The 15,372-nt window shown below is 45.4% G+C and overlaps 1 protein-coding gene across 3 annotated transcripts in view; it reads right to left on the bottom strand.

Moving 5' to 3' along the window:
• LOC121578079 (brefeldin A-inhibited guanine nucleotide-exchange protein 3-like) overlaps positions 1–15,372 on the bottom strand; it is a 58,427-nt gene that overhangs the window by 24,143 nt on the left and 18,912 nt on the right. For all 3 annotated transcript variants that reach the window (XM_041892172.2, XM_041892181.2, XM_041892190.2), the window contains exons 12-19: positions 7,899–8,854; positions 7,523–7,689; positions 7,148–7,313; positions 6,736–6,843; positions 3,650–3,865; positions 3,123–3,233; positions 2,710–2,860; positions 1,266–1,553 (exon numbers count right to left, since the gene is read on the bottom strand). In XM_041892172.2, the coding sequence (XP_041748106.2) occupies positions 1,266–1,553; positions 2,710–2,860; positions 3,123–3,233; positions 3,650–3,865; positions 6,736–6,843; positions 7,148–7,313; positions 7,523–7,689; positions 7,899–8,854 (2,163 nt within the window). The remainder of the gene's footprint in view (positions 1–1,265; positions 1,554–2,709; positions 2,861–3,122; positions 3,234–3,649; positions 3,866–6,735; positions 6,844–7,147; positions 7,314–7,522; positions 7,690–7,898; positions 8,855–15,372) is intronic.

The following is a 15,372-nucleotide window of genomic DNA, read 5'->3' as shown; positions in this document are numbered from 1 at the left end:
TTGGTCTGATGAGTCCAAATTGAGATTTTTGGTTCCAACCGCCGTGTCTTTGTGAGAGGATGATCTCCGCATGTGTGGTTCCCACCGTGAAGCATGGAGGAGGACGTGTGATGGTGTGGGGGTGCTTTGCTCGTGACACTGTCTGGGATTTATTTAGAATTCAAGGCACACTTAACCAGCATGGCTACCGCAGCATTCTGCAGCGATACGCCAGCCCATCTGGTTTGCGCTTAGTGTGACTATCATTTGATTTTCAACAAGACAATGACCCAAAACACACCTCCAGGCTGTGTAAGGGTTATTTGACCAAGAAGGAGAGTGATGGAGTGCTGCATCAGATGACTTGGCCTCCACAATCACCCGAACTCAACCCAATTGAGATGGTTTGGGATGAATTGGACCGCAGAGTGAAGGAAAAGCAGCCAACAAGTGCTCAGCATATGTGGGAACTCCTTCAAGACTGTTGGAAAAGCATTCCAGGTGAAGCTGGTTGAGAGAATGCCAAGAGTGTGCAAAGCTGTCATCAAGGCAAAGGGTGGCTACTTTGAATAATCTAAAATATATTTTGATTTGTTTAACACTTTTTTGGTTACTACATGATTCTATATGTGTTATTTCATAGTTTTGATGTCTTCACTATTATTCTACAATGTAGAAAATAGTAAAAAGAAAGAAGAACCCTTGAATGAGTAGGTGTGTCCAAACTTTTGACTGGTACTGTAGTTCTGTAAACACTGCAGGCTATAGCTCATCCATCATGGCCTATGTCCAGAAGAGAACATGCTGCATGACCATGTGACTCTTTGTACAATCAATAGCAAATCATAAGCTGCATTTACACAGGCAGACCAATTCTGATCTTTTGACCAATTAGATCAGCTCTAAAAAGAGCTGAAGTGAAAAGATCTTATGTGATTGGTCAAAAGACCAATTAGTGGAAAAATATAATAATTGGCCTGCCTGTGTAAACATAGCCGTACTGGCCTGTGTCAAATACAGTCCAATACTTTCAAGTTTTTTAGCTGCGCTTGATCCACACTGTCACCTGGTGGCCACTTTCTTTACATGGCCGGCTGTTTTGTTCCTGACTTAAATTACAACATTTGTGTTGCAGCCTAGTAACATTCAGTCAACAGCAACTACATTGTTTTATATTCAGACATGGAAGTCAATGAAACAGAAAGACAAAGGACAATATGAAACTGAGTATGTGATTCAGACACAGTGGACAAAACATTAGAGTCCTGTAGCCTATAATGCGGTACCTGTCTGCCTGTGTAGATAGAGTGCAGACGGCCTTGGATGCAATGGTCCCCGTCATCAGGCTACGGTCCAGGCCTTTCCCCCAGCTGCCCTCCCTCAGCAGCTCCTGTAGGGACTGGGGCTGGATGACCGGCTGACTGCTCAGGGCAAGCTCTCTATCCGGACTGGGCTCGCCGCACAAATCCAGCCCCAGGTCTAAGGCCTGCTGGGCCTGGGTGATGGTCATGGTGGCCTGGGAGCTGCCATCGCTGAAATGGCTGTGCTCCAGAGAGCTGACATATTCACTCACCCTGGATAGACAGAGACAGGTACGCTACTGTATTGTTCTGTCGTTACAGAGATTAGTGTTAGTAACCTGTGGCTGCAACTGTACCAAGAATCCAATGTAATACACTGTCATGAATGAATCCAATGTAATACACTGTCATGAATGAATCCAATGTAATACACTGTCATGAATGAATCCAATGTAATACGCTGTCATGAATGAATCCAATGTAATATGCTGTCATGAATGAATCCAATGTAATACGCCGTCATGAATGAATCCAATGTAATACGCCATCATGAATGAATCCAATGTAATACGCCGTCATGAATGAATCCAATGTAATACACCGTCATGAATGAATCCAATGTCATACACTGTCATGAATTAATCTAATGTCATACACTGTCATGAATGAATCAAGTGTAATACACTGTCATGAATGAATCAAGTGTAATACACTGTCATGAATGAATCAAGTGTAATACACTGTCATGAATGAATCCAATGTAATATGCTGTCATGAATGAATCCAATGTAATACGCTGTCATGAATGAATCCAATGTAATACGCTGTCATGAATGAATCCAATGTAATACATTGTCATGAATTAATCCAATGTAATACGTTGTCATGAATTAATCCAATGTAATACGCTGTCATGAATTAATCCAATGTAATACGCCATCATGAATGAATCCAATGTAATACGCTGTCATGAATGAATCCAATGTAATACACCGTCATGAATGAATCCAATGTCATACACTGTCATGAAGAATCTAATGTCATACACTGTCATGAATGAATCAAGTGTAATACAATGTCATGAATTAATTCAATGCAATACACTGTCATGAATGAATCAAGTGTAATACAATGTCATGAATGAATCAAGTATAATACACTGTTATGAATGAATCCAATGTAATATGCTGTCATGAATGAATCCAATGTAATATGCTATCATGAATGAATACAATGTAATATGCCATCATGAATGAATCCAATGTAATACGCTGTCATGAATGAATCCAATGTAATATGCCATCATGAATGAATCCAATGTAATATGCCATCATGAATGCCTGTCTCAGCCTTTTCTGAATTGTTATGGAGAGGGTTTCTTCTTCTATGTCTCTGCATCGCCTGCCCTGCCACAGCTTGGCTGTGTTACCTGAAGACGTGGGGCCAGCAGTCCTGGTTGTGGCTGCCCATCTCCAGGCCCACGTTGAAGATGGCCTCCATGCAGAGCACGTGGGCCGTGTGCAGCCGCACCCCCTGAGGACGTCCCATCTGCTCCAGCTTCTGCTCCACGCACTGCTTGACTGGGAACACACACAGGATCAGAACAGATCCCAGCACTCCAGACAGCACCGCTCCAAAAACAAAATGTGACCATATGACAATGGAATCTTTTCTGAAATAGAGAGATTCTTTATCCTGTATCCTGTCTTGTGCAGTAATGACAAATCCAAAGTAATTTTTTGTGTCTACAGTAGATTTATAGTACAGTGGGTGTCTTAGTTTGAAACAGTCAATTGAATCCCTGTGTACAGCACAGTATGTTATGTGGGGGGCTGTAAGTACCTTGTGTGATGGCATCTCCAGACTCGCCCACCCCCCTCTCCTCCTTCTCCTCCTGCACACACGAGGCTGCCGCCATCTGGGCCAGAGCCGAGGCACAATTGGCAGCCACACCTAGAGAAGGCATGAATATTCATTAGATATAATGGTAAATAAGACAAGCTGGGCTGGGAGGGACTATGCCACCTGTCACAGAGTGCCTGGCCAATAGCAGCATCTACAGTCAAACAGAGAATCACAACAATTTATGGTCTTAATTCATACAGTATCATACAGTATCTATTTTCAATAGCTACACAAATAGGCCTATTAAGTATTCAGGAATTCGATTATCTTAAAACGTCTTTCTGGAAACATCTCTAAACCAGACCTGTAATCAAATTTTTTTTGTTTTCTTTCAAATACTTTGACCCAGCCTGCCTCTGATGTAAACACGCTAGCTAATGGGTTTACTACACCCTTCCTGTTTAAGGATTATAGTCAGTCAGGCAGGCATTATCTCCAGTCACCATGGTGTTGGGTCCTGTTACCTAGTGCACAGCTGAGCCCGGCTGCCTTGCGTAGTCCATCCAGGCTGAGACAGATGGCATCTCTCTCCCTCTGGCTCTGCTCCTTCAGCCCCTCAGACCCCAGCATGAAGGCCAGGCCCTTGGCGCTGCCCGCCATGCGCCCCGTCAGAGGGGTGGACAGGGTGTCCATCAGGTTCTTCCAGCAGCCCATCAGAATGTAGCGGGCAAACACTCTGCCTGAAATAATATCAATGAAGGTTGAGTCAGACCCCTATCTGTACATTGAACCATGTATCAACCCCTATGTATGAAACAGGATCAATGGGGGTTGAGTCAGACCCTTATCTGTGCATTGAAGCATGTATCAACTGTGAGAGAAAAATTACGTATTTACCTGATTTGTTTGATATTAATACTTAACAAATAGTAATGCTGTGTTTTTATGGTCTCCACTCTGGCTCCCTGCAGCTAATCTGGGCGTATGGTCACTAGAGGTAGCTTGCACTGACAATTGATCTACAGCATGCATTCCATAGACAAGATGTGGTGGGTGTAACCGAGATAGAGATAACCTGGAGGAGTAGAACAAAACCCTTATTGTTTCTGTTCATCCTTGTATTTGGGCTGGGGGTTGAAACAACACCAGGTGCAGATAACCATAGGATGAACCCAAGGTGGCTTATGATGCCACCCGATCTGCATGGGAGGGGTGGAACCAGCCATGACTAAGCATTTTTAGTGTCAGCTATATAAGAACCAGCATTTTCTGTAAAGGTTAGGCTCTCGGCCCAACAGTCAAGTGTGTTGGTTTGACAAGTCTAATTTTTGCAATAATGAAATCGATATTGAATAAAGATGATTGTTGAAGAAATGACAGTCTCTCTCACTTGATTAGAATATTCCACGACACAACCCCTATGTATGAAACAGGATCAATGGGGGTTAAGTCAGACCCTTGAAGCTAGAATCCGCAGTTGAAACAATAACAAAGTGGCACCCCACCTCTGTTTTGGTAAAAAGCTGAGGGATGGGTCTGGAGAAATGTAACCACTTCATATACAGAGTTATGGATGCAAGGACTGACCATCCATGATACCAACATTATAGATTGAACCATGTTTTGAGGCTATACAGTGTTTGTTTACATTTACATTGTTTACAAACATTGGAGTAAAACAAGCTTCTATTTTGGGTTCTGATGGGGAGGACAGTTAAACTAAGCTCACGAGGCATTTAGAAGTTTTATTCTTCAAGAATCAATGGGTATACACTGAGTATACCAAACATTAGGGACACCTTCCTAATATTGAGTTGCACCCCCTTCCTTTTTCTCTCAGAACAGCCTCAATTCATAGGGGCATGGACTCTACAAGGTGTCGAAAGCGTTCCACAGAGATGCTGAGCCATATTGACTCCAATGCTTCCCACAGTTGTCAAGTTGGCTGGATGTCCTTTGGGTAGTGGACCATTCTTGATACACATGGGAATCTGTTGAGCGTGAAAAACCCAGCAGAGTTGCAGTTCATGACACAAACTGGTGCACCTGGTACATACTACCATACCCCATTCAAAGGCACTTAACTCTTTTGTCTTGCCCATTCACCCTCTGAATGGCACACATACACAATCCATGTCTCAATTGTCTCAAGGCTTAAAAATACTTATTTAACCTGTCTCCTCCCCTTCATCTACACTGATTGAAGTGGATTTAACAAGTGACATCAATAAGGGATCATAGCTTTCACCTGGTCAGTCTATGTCATGGAAAGAGCATGTTTTGTATACTCAGTGTATATCTTTAATTTAAGTCCAAAAATGGATGTAGCAAATGCTGTTCTAGCTTTAAATACAGCATACAGTACATTCAGCTGTGTACAGTAGACTATTGATCATGAAACAGTATGAATGGCTACATCGTAGAAATTCATGAAAACAAACATTTGCTTTTTGGTCTTTTACAGTTTGGGTTAGGCATTAGGGTTAGCAGTGTGGTTTAGTTTAAGATTAAAGTTAGGGTTAGATTAAAAATCAGTTTTATGACTTTGTGGCTGTGCCAGTCTGCAGAGCTGCCTCCAGGGCAAGATTCATGACAATAAATGCCAATCTGCGAGTCAGACCCTCATCTTTGTATTGACCAAGACCTATGCTACAGCACAATGGGGTTGAATCAGACCTTTAAAACAGGATACAGTACATCCACGTCTATTGACAAAGACCCCTTGCCTGAAAAGGCACTAATGGGAGATAAGTCAGAACCTACACTATATCTATCTGTGTATTGACCCAGCAGTTCTGTAATGTGCTGTAGAATTATTTGCTCAGAGGCAGTAAACAGACAGGCAGTAAACAGGCAGGCAGTAAACAGACAGGCAGTAAACAGACAGGCAGTAAACTTACAGGCAGTAAACAGGCAGGCAGTAAACAGACAGGCAGTAAACAGACAGGCAGTAAACTGCAGTCCAGTTAGAGAGACTTAGAGATTTAAGAGCTATAAAGGCACTCTGTGTGACAATAACCTCTCATACAGGGAAGTAAATATTAGAACTGACAACAATCCCTTTTCTCTCCGTTCCATGTTAATATAGTCGTCCCTATTGATTATGTGTACATAGCTAGCTAATTACATGGAAGCTGTAATGCCTAATTAGCAACACAGCAGCGGTTGCTGTGGTAACAAAGTGGCGCGAGTGCTTGACGGTGCGCCTTTTGTTCCCAGTGATAATAAAAGATGTAGGCAGACGCTGGCAGCTCTCCATTCTCTCCCCTGTGAGAGATGCAAGGAGAACAATATATTTCTCTCTCCATGTAGAGAGTACAGCATCTAGGCTCATGTATGCCACGGTATAGACCAGGGTTCAGTCCCCTTCTCCACCCTTCCCACTTTGTCTCCTCCTAATCTGTTTGCCCCACTGTTTCTAATCTGTCTGAATAAAGCAAAATGCCCCCCCAAAAAATCCTAAACAGAATACACAATACAATATTCCTAAATATCTAAACAAAATATAGCAAATACTGTCTTGGTGAAGCGACTCAGAAAGTACAGCTGGAGGTGTCAGTACCTGGGGGTGTCTGTACCTGGTGGTGTAAGTACCTGGTGGTGTCAGTACCTGCCATGAGGGTGTCACTGCCACTCTTGTCACAGCTGAAAGGGGACTGTGTGTTGGCCTTACGGATCAGCTGACCTCTGATGGCACTACTGCCCAGCCCATCGATATCTGACCAGAGACAGAGAGAAAGACAGAGACAGAGAGAAAGACAGAGACAGAGAGAGAGACAGAGCGAGAGAGAGACAGAGAGAGCAAGAGCGAGACAGAGAGAGGGAAAGAGAGAGAGAGAGAGAGAGAGAGAGAGAGACAGACAGACAGAGAGAGAGGACACAAAGTGATGAGAGTTGTCAGAAAAACATAGCAGAACATTTTAAAGACTCAAATGAGCATTATGTTAATTTCATATATTTATGTTGACATATAAAGAAACCTCATGAATAAAGCAGTGTGGGAGAGCTGTGTCCCCTCCTACCAGTGAGCATGGTGATGAGGGGTAAGGACTGTTCCTCTGGTGAGCCCCAGTAGCCAGCCTCCCCCAGCAGGTTCCTGTCCAGCACCTTGAGGTAGAGCTCCTCGATCCAGGCCTGAGACAGCACCACTAGCACCCCACTGCTCTGGATGAGACCAACAAATTCTTTCTGCAGCAGATGAGACAATTCAATGGGGAAACCATGAAGCCTGGTGGGATCACTTCAAAATATATCAAGCACATAAACAAAAGAACTGGCTACAGAGCATGTACTACATGGTGTTCAGCTGATCACTTCAGGGTTCACAAACCTCTCGAACATACACAGGAATATCAGCTTTAGTGCACTAAGACATTGACTCCACCTCCTCCACTCACCAGACTGACCAGCACGGGCATGGGCCTCCTGCGGTAGAAGTCCTGGCAGCAGAGTTTGAGGTTGAGGAGCAAGGCGTAGTAGGAGACCAGGTAAAGGCCGTCAGCGTTCATCAGGGCCTGACAGTTCAGGTTCTCACTGCCTTCATAGCCTGGAGAGTGGATGCCACCTGGGAGAGAACATAAGGATGCAACCAGGTCAATATTATCCCCTAGTGTCTCCATCAAACAGTGGGACCTAGAAATATTAGAGGATGTCTTAGCAGAATAAGATACTATCATTGCTTCAATGGACGTTTCAATGACATCTGATGTCATCTCACGTCCTCTCTTCATTATCTCATGCTATCTCCCTTCAGCTCCTCTCTGTATCTCTTACCCGCCTGTAGGCCGGAGCAGAATGTAGAGGAGAAGTTCTGCAGAGAAGTGTCCACGTCTGTTGTGCTGTGCATCCCCAGCAGGCGAGGCAGCAGGCCGGCCAGAGACTGGACAAAGAGCCGGGCGCTCTGCTGGTCAGCCTCCTGGTTCTTCAGTAGCTTCAGGGACAGGGCTGCCGTCCTCAGGGAGCGGTGGCCGGGACAGTCCCTGGGTGTCTGCTCCTCATCGGCCAGGGAGCAGTTATCAGAGCCCATGTCTGACACGTCTGAGCGACCCGAGTCCTTCTCCGCTGCCATGGAGTACTGGTCGCAGGAATCAAACTCAGTGCGTGACATCTCCCCCTCGTCCACGCTAAAGTTGCACTCACTGTAGCGCGAGCCTTGGGAATGCACACGGGCATCCACGGACAGGAAGTTGGTGATGTCAGGGTAAACAAGGGCGTGGCTGCGCTGCACCACATCTGGGGGTCCTCCGGGCTCCGTCCCCGGCTCCCTCACACAGGGACGGAGCTCAGGGTAGGGGTCAGCGTCCGGCCCACCAGAGGAAGGCGAAGGGAGTCGGGGTTCTTCCCCACACTCCTCCCCCTCTGAAGTGGTCTGTCCCAGCTCCCCATCCAGAGTGGTCTGGGCCGTATCCATGGTGACGCTGATGCTGATGTCGGGGCTGTGCTCCGTGATGGTGGTGGCGGAGGGCTCCCAGGGAGCGTGCGCAGACGAGAGGACGTGGCGCTGCCAGCGGAAGTCCGCCTCATTGATCTCCATGGACTCCCGCGTGGATTCTGCCCCCTCTTTCAGCTCGTCCAATCGGCACAGGAGCACGCGGGCCTGTTCTGACTGTAGGCCACGCCCATGACTCAGCTCGTCCAGAGCTCCCAGGAGGGCACAGGCACACGATACTGAGGAGTAGCAGGCCTCGATGCCCCCCTTCATACAGGCCTCGGTTATGCCGTCCATCACCCTGTAGGTACACACACACAGACACACACAGGCACACCATTAACACTACGTATCAGTTTACAACAGTACTACTTCCTTCTCACTAGTCCATGATGTTGTGTATTGATATTCTAGTTTTGTCCCTTTAGGGCACCTGTAACACCCCCTTGCTTACCTACGTTGAAATGCTTGGAATGTTCTACCTGTGAAACGCATTAAAACAATACCCACGTTAATTTCTACTCCCGTCTCATGTCCTGTCCTTATATTAGTTGTATAAGTAATACAGTGTGCTATACAACAAAACTGGCGACGAGGAAGAAATGTTCTCACGTTTGTGCTCTTCGTCTTCGGCAGAAAGTCTGAGTTAAATTCGTTATTTATTTATTTTTCTCGCTGTAGAAAGACGCAAACATAACGTGGAGCTAGCCAGTTGAGTGATGCTAGCTAGCCTTTGATGTCACGGCAACAAGAGCCTTGAGGGATAGGAAGAGTTTCGCTGCGGGAGAAAGTGAAGTGAGTTAAAAGAAAGAAAAATAAACCGAAAATGTCTGCATTGATTGGAAATATAGGAACATTTGATGAATCTGTGGAACAATGGAGTTCTTACACAGAACGTTTTGAGTACTTTGTGTTGGCAAATGGAAATAAAGCTGAAGTCGTTGTGCCAACATTTTTGACTGTTATGGGAGGAAAAACATTCATTCAATCTACTGCGCAGCCTAGTAACGCCTGAAAAACCTGGTGATAAATCATATGATGAAATTGTGGCTACCTTAAAAGGACATTATTCTCCAAAACCACTGATAATCGCAGAGAGATTCCGGTTTCATGAGAGAAATCAAGAGGAGGGGGAATCAATCTCACAGTTTGTGGCTGTATTGAAACAGTTATCTGAACACTGTGAATTTGGGCGATCAATGAGTGACACTATACGTGATAGGTTAGTGTGTGGCATGCACAGCGAGGCAATTCAGAAACGCCTTTTGACTGAGAGTAACTTAACATTGCAGAGAGCAATAGAAGTGAGTACGTCAATGGAAATGGCAAATAAAGACGCACAACAGCTAAGTGCATCGACCAAAGTGCATAAGGTGTCTATGGAGTTAAAAACCAAGGCAGGAGGTGGGAAGCCATGTTATCGCTGTGGGAAACCAGGTCACCAAGCAGAGGAGTGTTGGTGCAAAGACTGCAGAAGTTGTGGTAAAAAAGGGTCACATCGAACGTGCATGTAAAAACAAAAAGACACAATCAAACAAAAGTACTGAACAAAGGAAAAGGGACTTCAGGAAGTACAAAAAGAAAGTGCATAAAATGGAGCACACAGAGGATGAACAAAGTGATACCCTGTCTGAAGGGGAAGAATCTTTGCATGTTATGTCAATTTCAGACAATGGATACGGGTACTGGGTGACACCGCTACTGGATGGAAACGCAGTACGGATGCAAGTGGACACTGGAGCAGCCATATCTTTGCTGTCTGAGGCTGTATACAAGGATAAACTACATCACCTCACACTACAGCCCACAAAGACGACGCTGAAAACATACACCGGTGAGATTGTTCCAGTGAGAGGAAGCGTGATTGTTACAGTGGAGCTCAACAAACAGAAGGTAAAGTTACCACTCTACATTGTGAAAGGCAACCATCCAGCATTGCTAGGACGCACATGGCTGGAAAATATCAAACTAAACTGGCAGGAAATTCACATGGTTGCAAAAGAGGACACAAACCTACAAGGGATATTGAGGAAACACGCGGATGTGTTCAAAGGAGAACTTGGCAGTATGAAGGACATAACAGTTAAACTGACCGTGAAACCAGACAGCAAGCCAAAATGCTTAAAAGCTAGACCTGTCCCATACGCCATAAAACCAAAAGTAGAAATTGAGCTAAACAGACTAGTCGAGAGTGGAGTATTGGATCCAGTGAATGTTAGTGAATGGGCTACACCCGTTGTTCCAGTCATAAAAAAAGATGGATCACTCAGACTCTGTGGTGATTTCAAAGTCACCATTAACCCAGTCTTGACTGCTGAAAAATATCCACTACCCCTCATTGACGACCTCTTTTCTGGTTTAGCTGGAGGACAAACATTCAGTAAGATAGACTTATGTCAGGCCTATCTACAGATGCATGTGGACCAAGAGTCACAAGAACTGTTGACCATAGTGACTCACAAAGGACTGTACAGGTACCGGATGCTTCCTTTTGGAATCACCTCAGCTCTTGTTTCAGAGAGCTATGGACCAGATACTGAGCGGGCTCACTGGGGTCCAATGTTACCTCGATGATCATCACCGGCAAAAACGAGCAGGAGCACCTGAGAAACCTGAACGCTACACTACAGAGATTGGAGGAGGACGGTCTGAGGGTCCGGAAGGACAAATGCAAGTTTTTCCGGCCCTCTGTTGAGTACCTAGGCCACGTCATCGACAGCTCGGGGCTCCACAAGGCGCCATCAAAGGTGAAGACCGTTGCAGAAGCTCCATCCCCACAGAACGTGAGTCAGCTGAGATCATTCTTAGGACTACTGACATACTACGCAAAGTTTGTGCCAAACCTAGCTAACATGTTAAAGCCACTGCATGAACTCTTGAACAAAACAAACAGTGGAAGTGGACAGACAGATGTGAGGAGGCCTTCAAGAAAGTGAAAACAGCCTTAGCTCAGTTAGAGGCCCTAACCCACTTCAACCCCAACTTGCCATTACAGTTGGCATGTGATGCATCGCCTTATGGCGTTGGTGCGGTTGTCTCACACATCATGCCATCAGGTGAAGAAAGGCCAATTGCTTTCGCATCACGGACCTTAAGTAAAGCCGAGAGCAATTATGCACAGATAGAGCGTGAAGCACTCGCCATTGTGTTTGGAGTTAAGACATTTCATCAGTTTCTGTTTGGCCGACAATTCACACTGCTGACGGACCATAGATCCCTCACCTCCATCTTTGGTCCCCACACCGGCATTCCATCGCTTGCAGGTCGAGCAGCACTGCAATGCAGATGGCCTCTCAAGGCTTCCCTTACCTGTCGCACACACTGAGCACTCCCAGGCTGAAATCTTCTACTTCAAGGAAGTGACGAACGCCCCAGTTACATCTGTCCAAGTGAAAAAGTTCACCCACACTGATCCAGTGATGTCTGAGGTCGTGGACATTGTCACTCGTGGAAAAGAAAGAGAGATGTCGGACAGCCTACAATCTTACAGTGAGGGAAAAAAGTATTTGATCCCCTGCTGATTTTGTACGTTTGCCCACTGACAAAGAAATGATCAGTCTATAATTTTAATGGTAGGTTTATTTGAACAGTGAGAGACAGAATAACAACAAAGAAATCCAGAAAAACGCATGTCAAAAATGTTATAAATTGATTTGCATTTTAATGAGGGAAATAAGTATTTGACCCCCTCTCAATAAGAAAGATTTCTGGCTCCCAGGTGTCTTTTATACAGGTAACGAGCTGAGATTAGGAGCACACTCTTAAAGGGAGTGCTCCTAATCTCAGTTTGTTACCTGTATAAAAGACACCTGTCCACAGAAGCAATCAATCAATCAGATTCCAAACTCTCCACCATGGCCAAGACCAAAGAGCTCTCCAAGGATGTCAGGGACAAGATTGTAGACCTACACAAGGCTGAAATGGGCTACAAGACCATCGCCAAGCAGCTTGGTGAGAAGGTGACAACAGTTGGTGCGATTATTCGCAAATGGAAGAAACACAAAATAACTGTCAATGTCCCTCGGCCTGGGGCTCCATGCAAGATCTCACCGCGTGGAGTTGCAATGATCATGAGGAATCAGCCCAGAACTACACGGGAGGATTTTGTCAATGATCTCAAGGCAGCTGGGACCATAGTCACCAAGAAAACAATTGGTAACACACTATGCCGTGAAGGACTGAAATCCTGCAGTGCCCGCAAGGTCCCCCTGCTCAAGAAAGCACATATACAGGGCCGTCTGAAGTTTGCCAATGAACATCTGAATGATTCAGAGGAGAACTGGGTGAAAGTGTTGTGGTCAGATGAGACCAAAATCGAGCTATTTGGCATCAACTCAACTCGCCGTGTTTGGAGGAGGAGGAATGCTGCCTATGACCCCAAGAACACCATCCCCACTGTCAAACATGGAGGTGGAAACATTATGCTTTGGGGGTGTTTTTCTGCTAAGGGGACAGGACAACTTCACCGCATCAAAGGGACGATGGACGGGGCCATGTACCGTCAAATCTTGGGTGAGAACCTCCTTCCCTCAGCCAGGGCATTGAAAACGGGTCGTAAATGGGTATTCCAGCATGACAATGACCCAAAACACACGGCCAAGGCAACAAAGGAGTGGCTCAAGAAGAAGCACATTAAGGTCCTGGAGTGGCCTAGCCAGTCTCCAGACCTTAATCCCATAGAAAATCTGTGGAGGGAGCTGAAGGTTCGAGTTGCCAAACGTCAGTCTCGAAACCTTAATGACTTGGAGAAGATCTGCAAAGAGGAATGGAACAAAATCCCTCCTGAGATGTGTGCAAACCTGGTGGCCAACTATAAGAAACGTCTGACCTCTGTGATTGCCAACAAGGGTTTTGCCACCAAGTACTAAGTCATGTTTTGCAGAGGGGTCAAATACTTATTTCCCTCATTAAAATGCAAATCAATTGATAACATTTTTGACATGCGTTTTTCTGGATTTTGTTGTTGTTATTCTGTCTCTCACTGTTCAAATAAACCCATTAAAATTATAGACTGATCATGTCTTTGTCAGTGGGCAAACGTACAAAATCAGCAGGGGATCAAATACTTTTTTTCCCTCACTGTACCTAGTGAGGAGAAACGAGCTCACAGTTCAGTTTGGATGCTTGCTATGGGGTTTTCGAGTCATTATACCGCCGCCACTGAGAAGGTAGGTGCTTGAAGAACTCCATTCAGGGCACTGTGGCATAGGTGCGAATGAAGGAGATTGCACGCAGCTACTTTTGGTGGCCAGGTCTGGATGCAGCTATCGAAGACAAGGTCAAGTCATGTTCTGCATGTCAAAAGATGAGGAACATGCCTCAGCTAGCGCCACTACACCCATGGGACTTCCCAGAGGAGCCTTGGCAGCGAGTCCACATAGACTATGCAGGCCCAATGGAGGATCGTATGTTCTTAGTCGTAGTTGACGCACACAGCAAATGGCCTGAGGTCACAGTAATGAAGAGCACCTCAGCGGAGAGAACCATCGAAGAGCTACGGTCAATTGTCAGTTGCTTCGGCTTGCCAACGCAACTCGTTAGTGATAATGGCCCCCAACTGGTGTCTGAAGAGTTCCGGTCATTCATGGAAGCAAATGGAATTCAGCACATCAAGTCAGCGCCGTATCACCCTGCAATGAACGGCCTCGCTGAAAGGTTTGTCCAAACGATGAAGCAAGCTTTAAAATCATCACAAGGGAACAGCTCCCTCAATAGGCGTCTAAACACCTTCCTGTTAACCTACAGAAACACTCCCCACGCTACAACCAAAGTGGCACCCGCGTCAGCCATGATGAAAAGACAGCTTCGCACGCGACTCGACCTCCTGAGATCTCCAAAGATGAGACAGGTTGTACAGACGCAACAGAGAGCACAGGTGGAGAGACGGAGCAAAGCAAAAGACAGAAGCTTCATAGCTGGAGAGAGAGTTCTTGCTTGGAACTACTGCAAAGGTCCAAAGTGGATACCAGCCACAGTGGTTGCACAAACAGGGCCTGTGTCCTACACAGTTCACACACCGGAAAACATCATCTGGATCAACTGTTGCCAGGAACCAACCTCAGAGATGACTCCTGTCAAGTGACAAACCAAGATCAGCTACTGGAGACCTACCATGACTACGAGCTATCACCTGAACATCCACTGCAGCAACCTACAAATGTGACTCAGAGATAATGTGACTGTAGACTCACCTGTACGTCGTCATTACCCTGCAAGAGAAAGACGACCCCCTGGCAGGTTGACTATTTAGTTCAGACTAATCTCCGATATTGGGGCAGAATACACCCCAGGGTTAAGTCTGGGGACTGAGGCAGTCTACCCTCTATCCCTAGTTTAGAAAAGGTTATTCTGAAAAGTTCATTTATTTACATTAAGAAAACAATAGGCAAAACAGTGAATATTTACTTTTTCCTTACGAGTCATCAAAGGTAAAGGGGGAGGGATATGTTGTGTATTGATATTCTAGTTTTGTCCCTTTAGGGCACCTGTAACCCCCCCTTGCTTACCTACATTGAAATGCTTGGAATGTTCTTCCTGTGAAACGCATTAAAACAATGCCCACGTTAATTTCTACTCCCGTCTCATGTCCTGTCCTTATATTAGTTGTATAAGTAATACAGTGTGCTATACAACACATGATGTATGGGTTACAGGCTTATACAGACAGGTAGAGGCATATTATTTTGGGTTACAGGCTTATACAGACAGGTAGAGGCATATTATTTTGTGTTACAGGCTTATACAGACAGGTAGAGGCATATTCTTTTGGGTTACAGGCTTATACAGACAGGTAGAGGCATATTCTTTTTTACAAGGTTA

The sequence above is a fragment of the Coregonus clupeaformis genome, chromosome 1 (genome assembly GCF_020615455.1).
Source record: "Coregonus clupeaformis isolate EN_2021a chromosome 1, ASM2061545v1, whole genome shotgun sequence".
NCBI lineage: Eukaryota > Metazoa > Chordata > Actinopteri > Salmoniformes > Salmonidae > Coregonus > Coregonus clupeaformis.
This window is presented reverse-complemented; position numbering and strand designations above follow the sequence as displayed.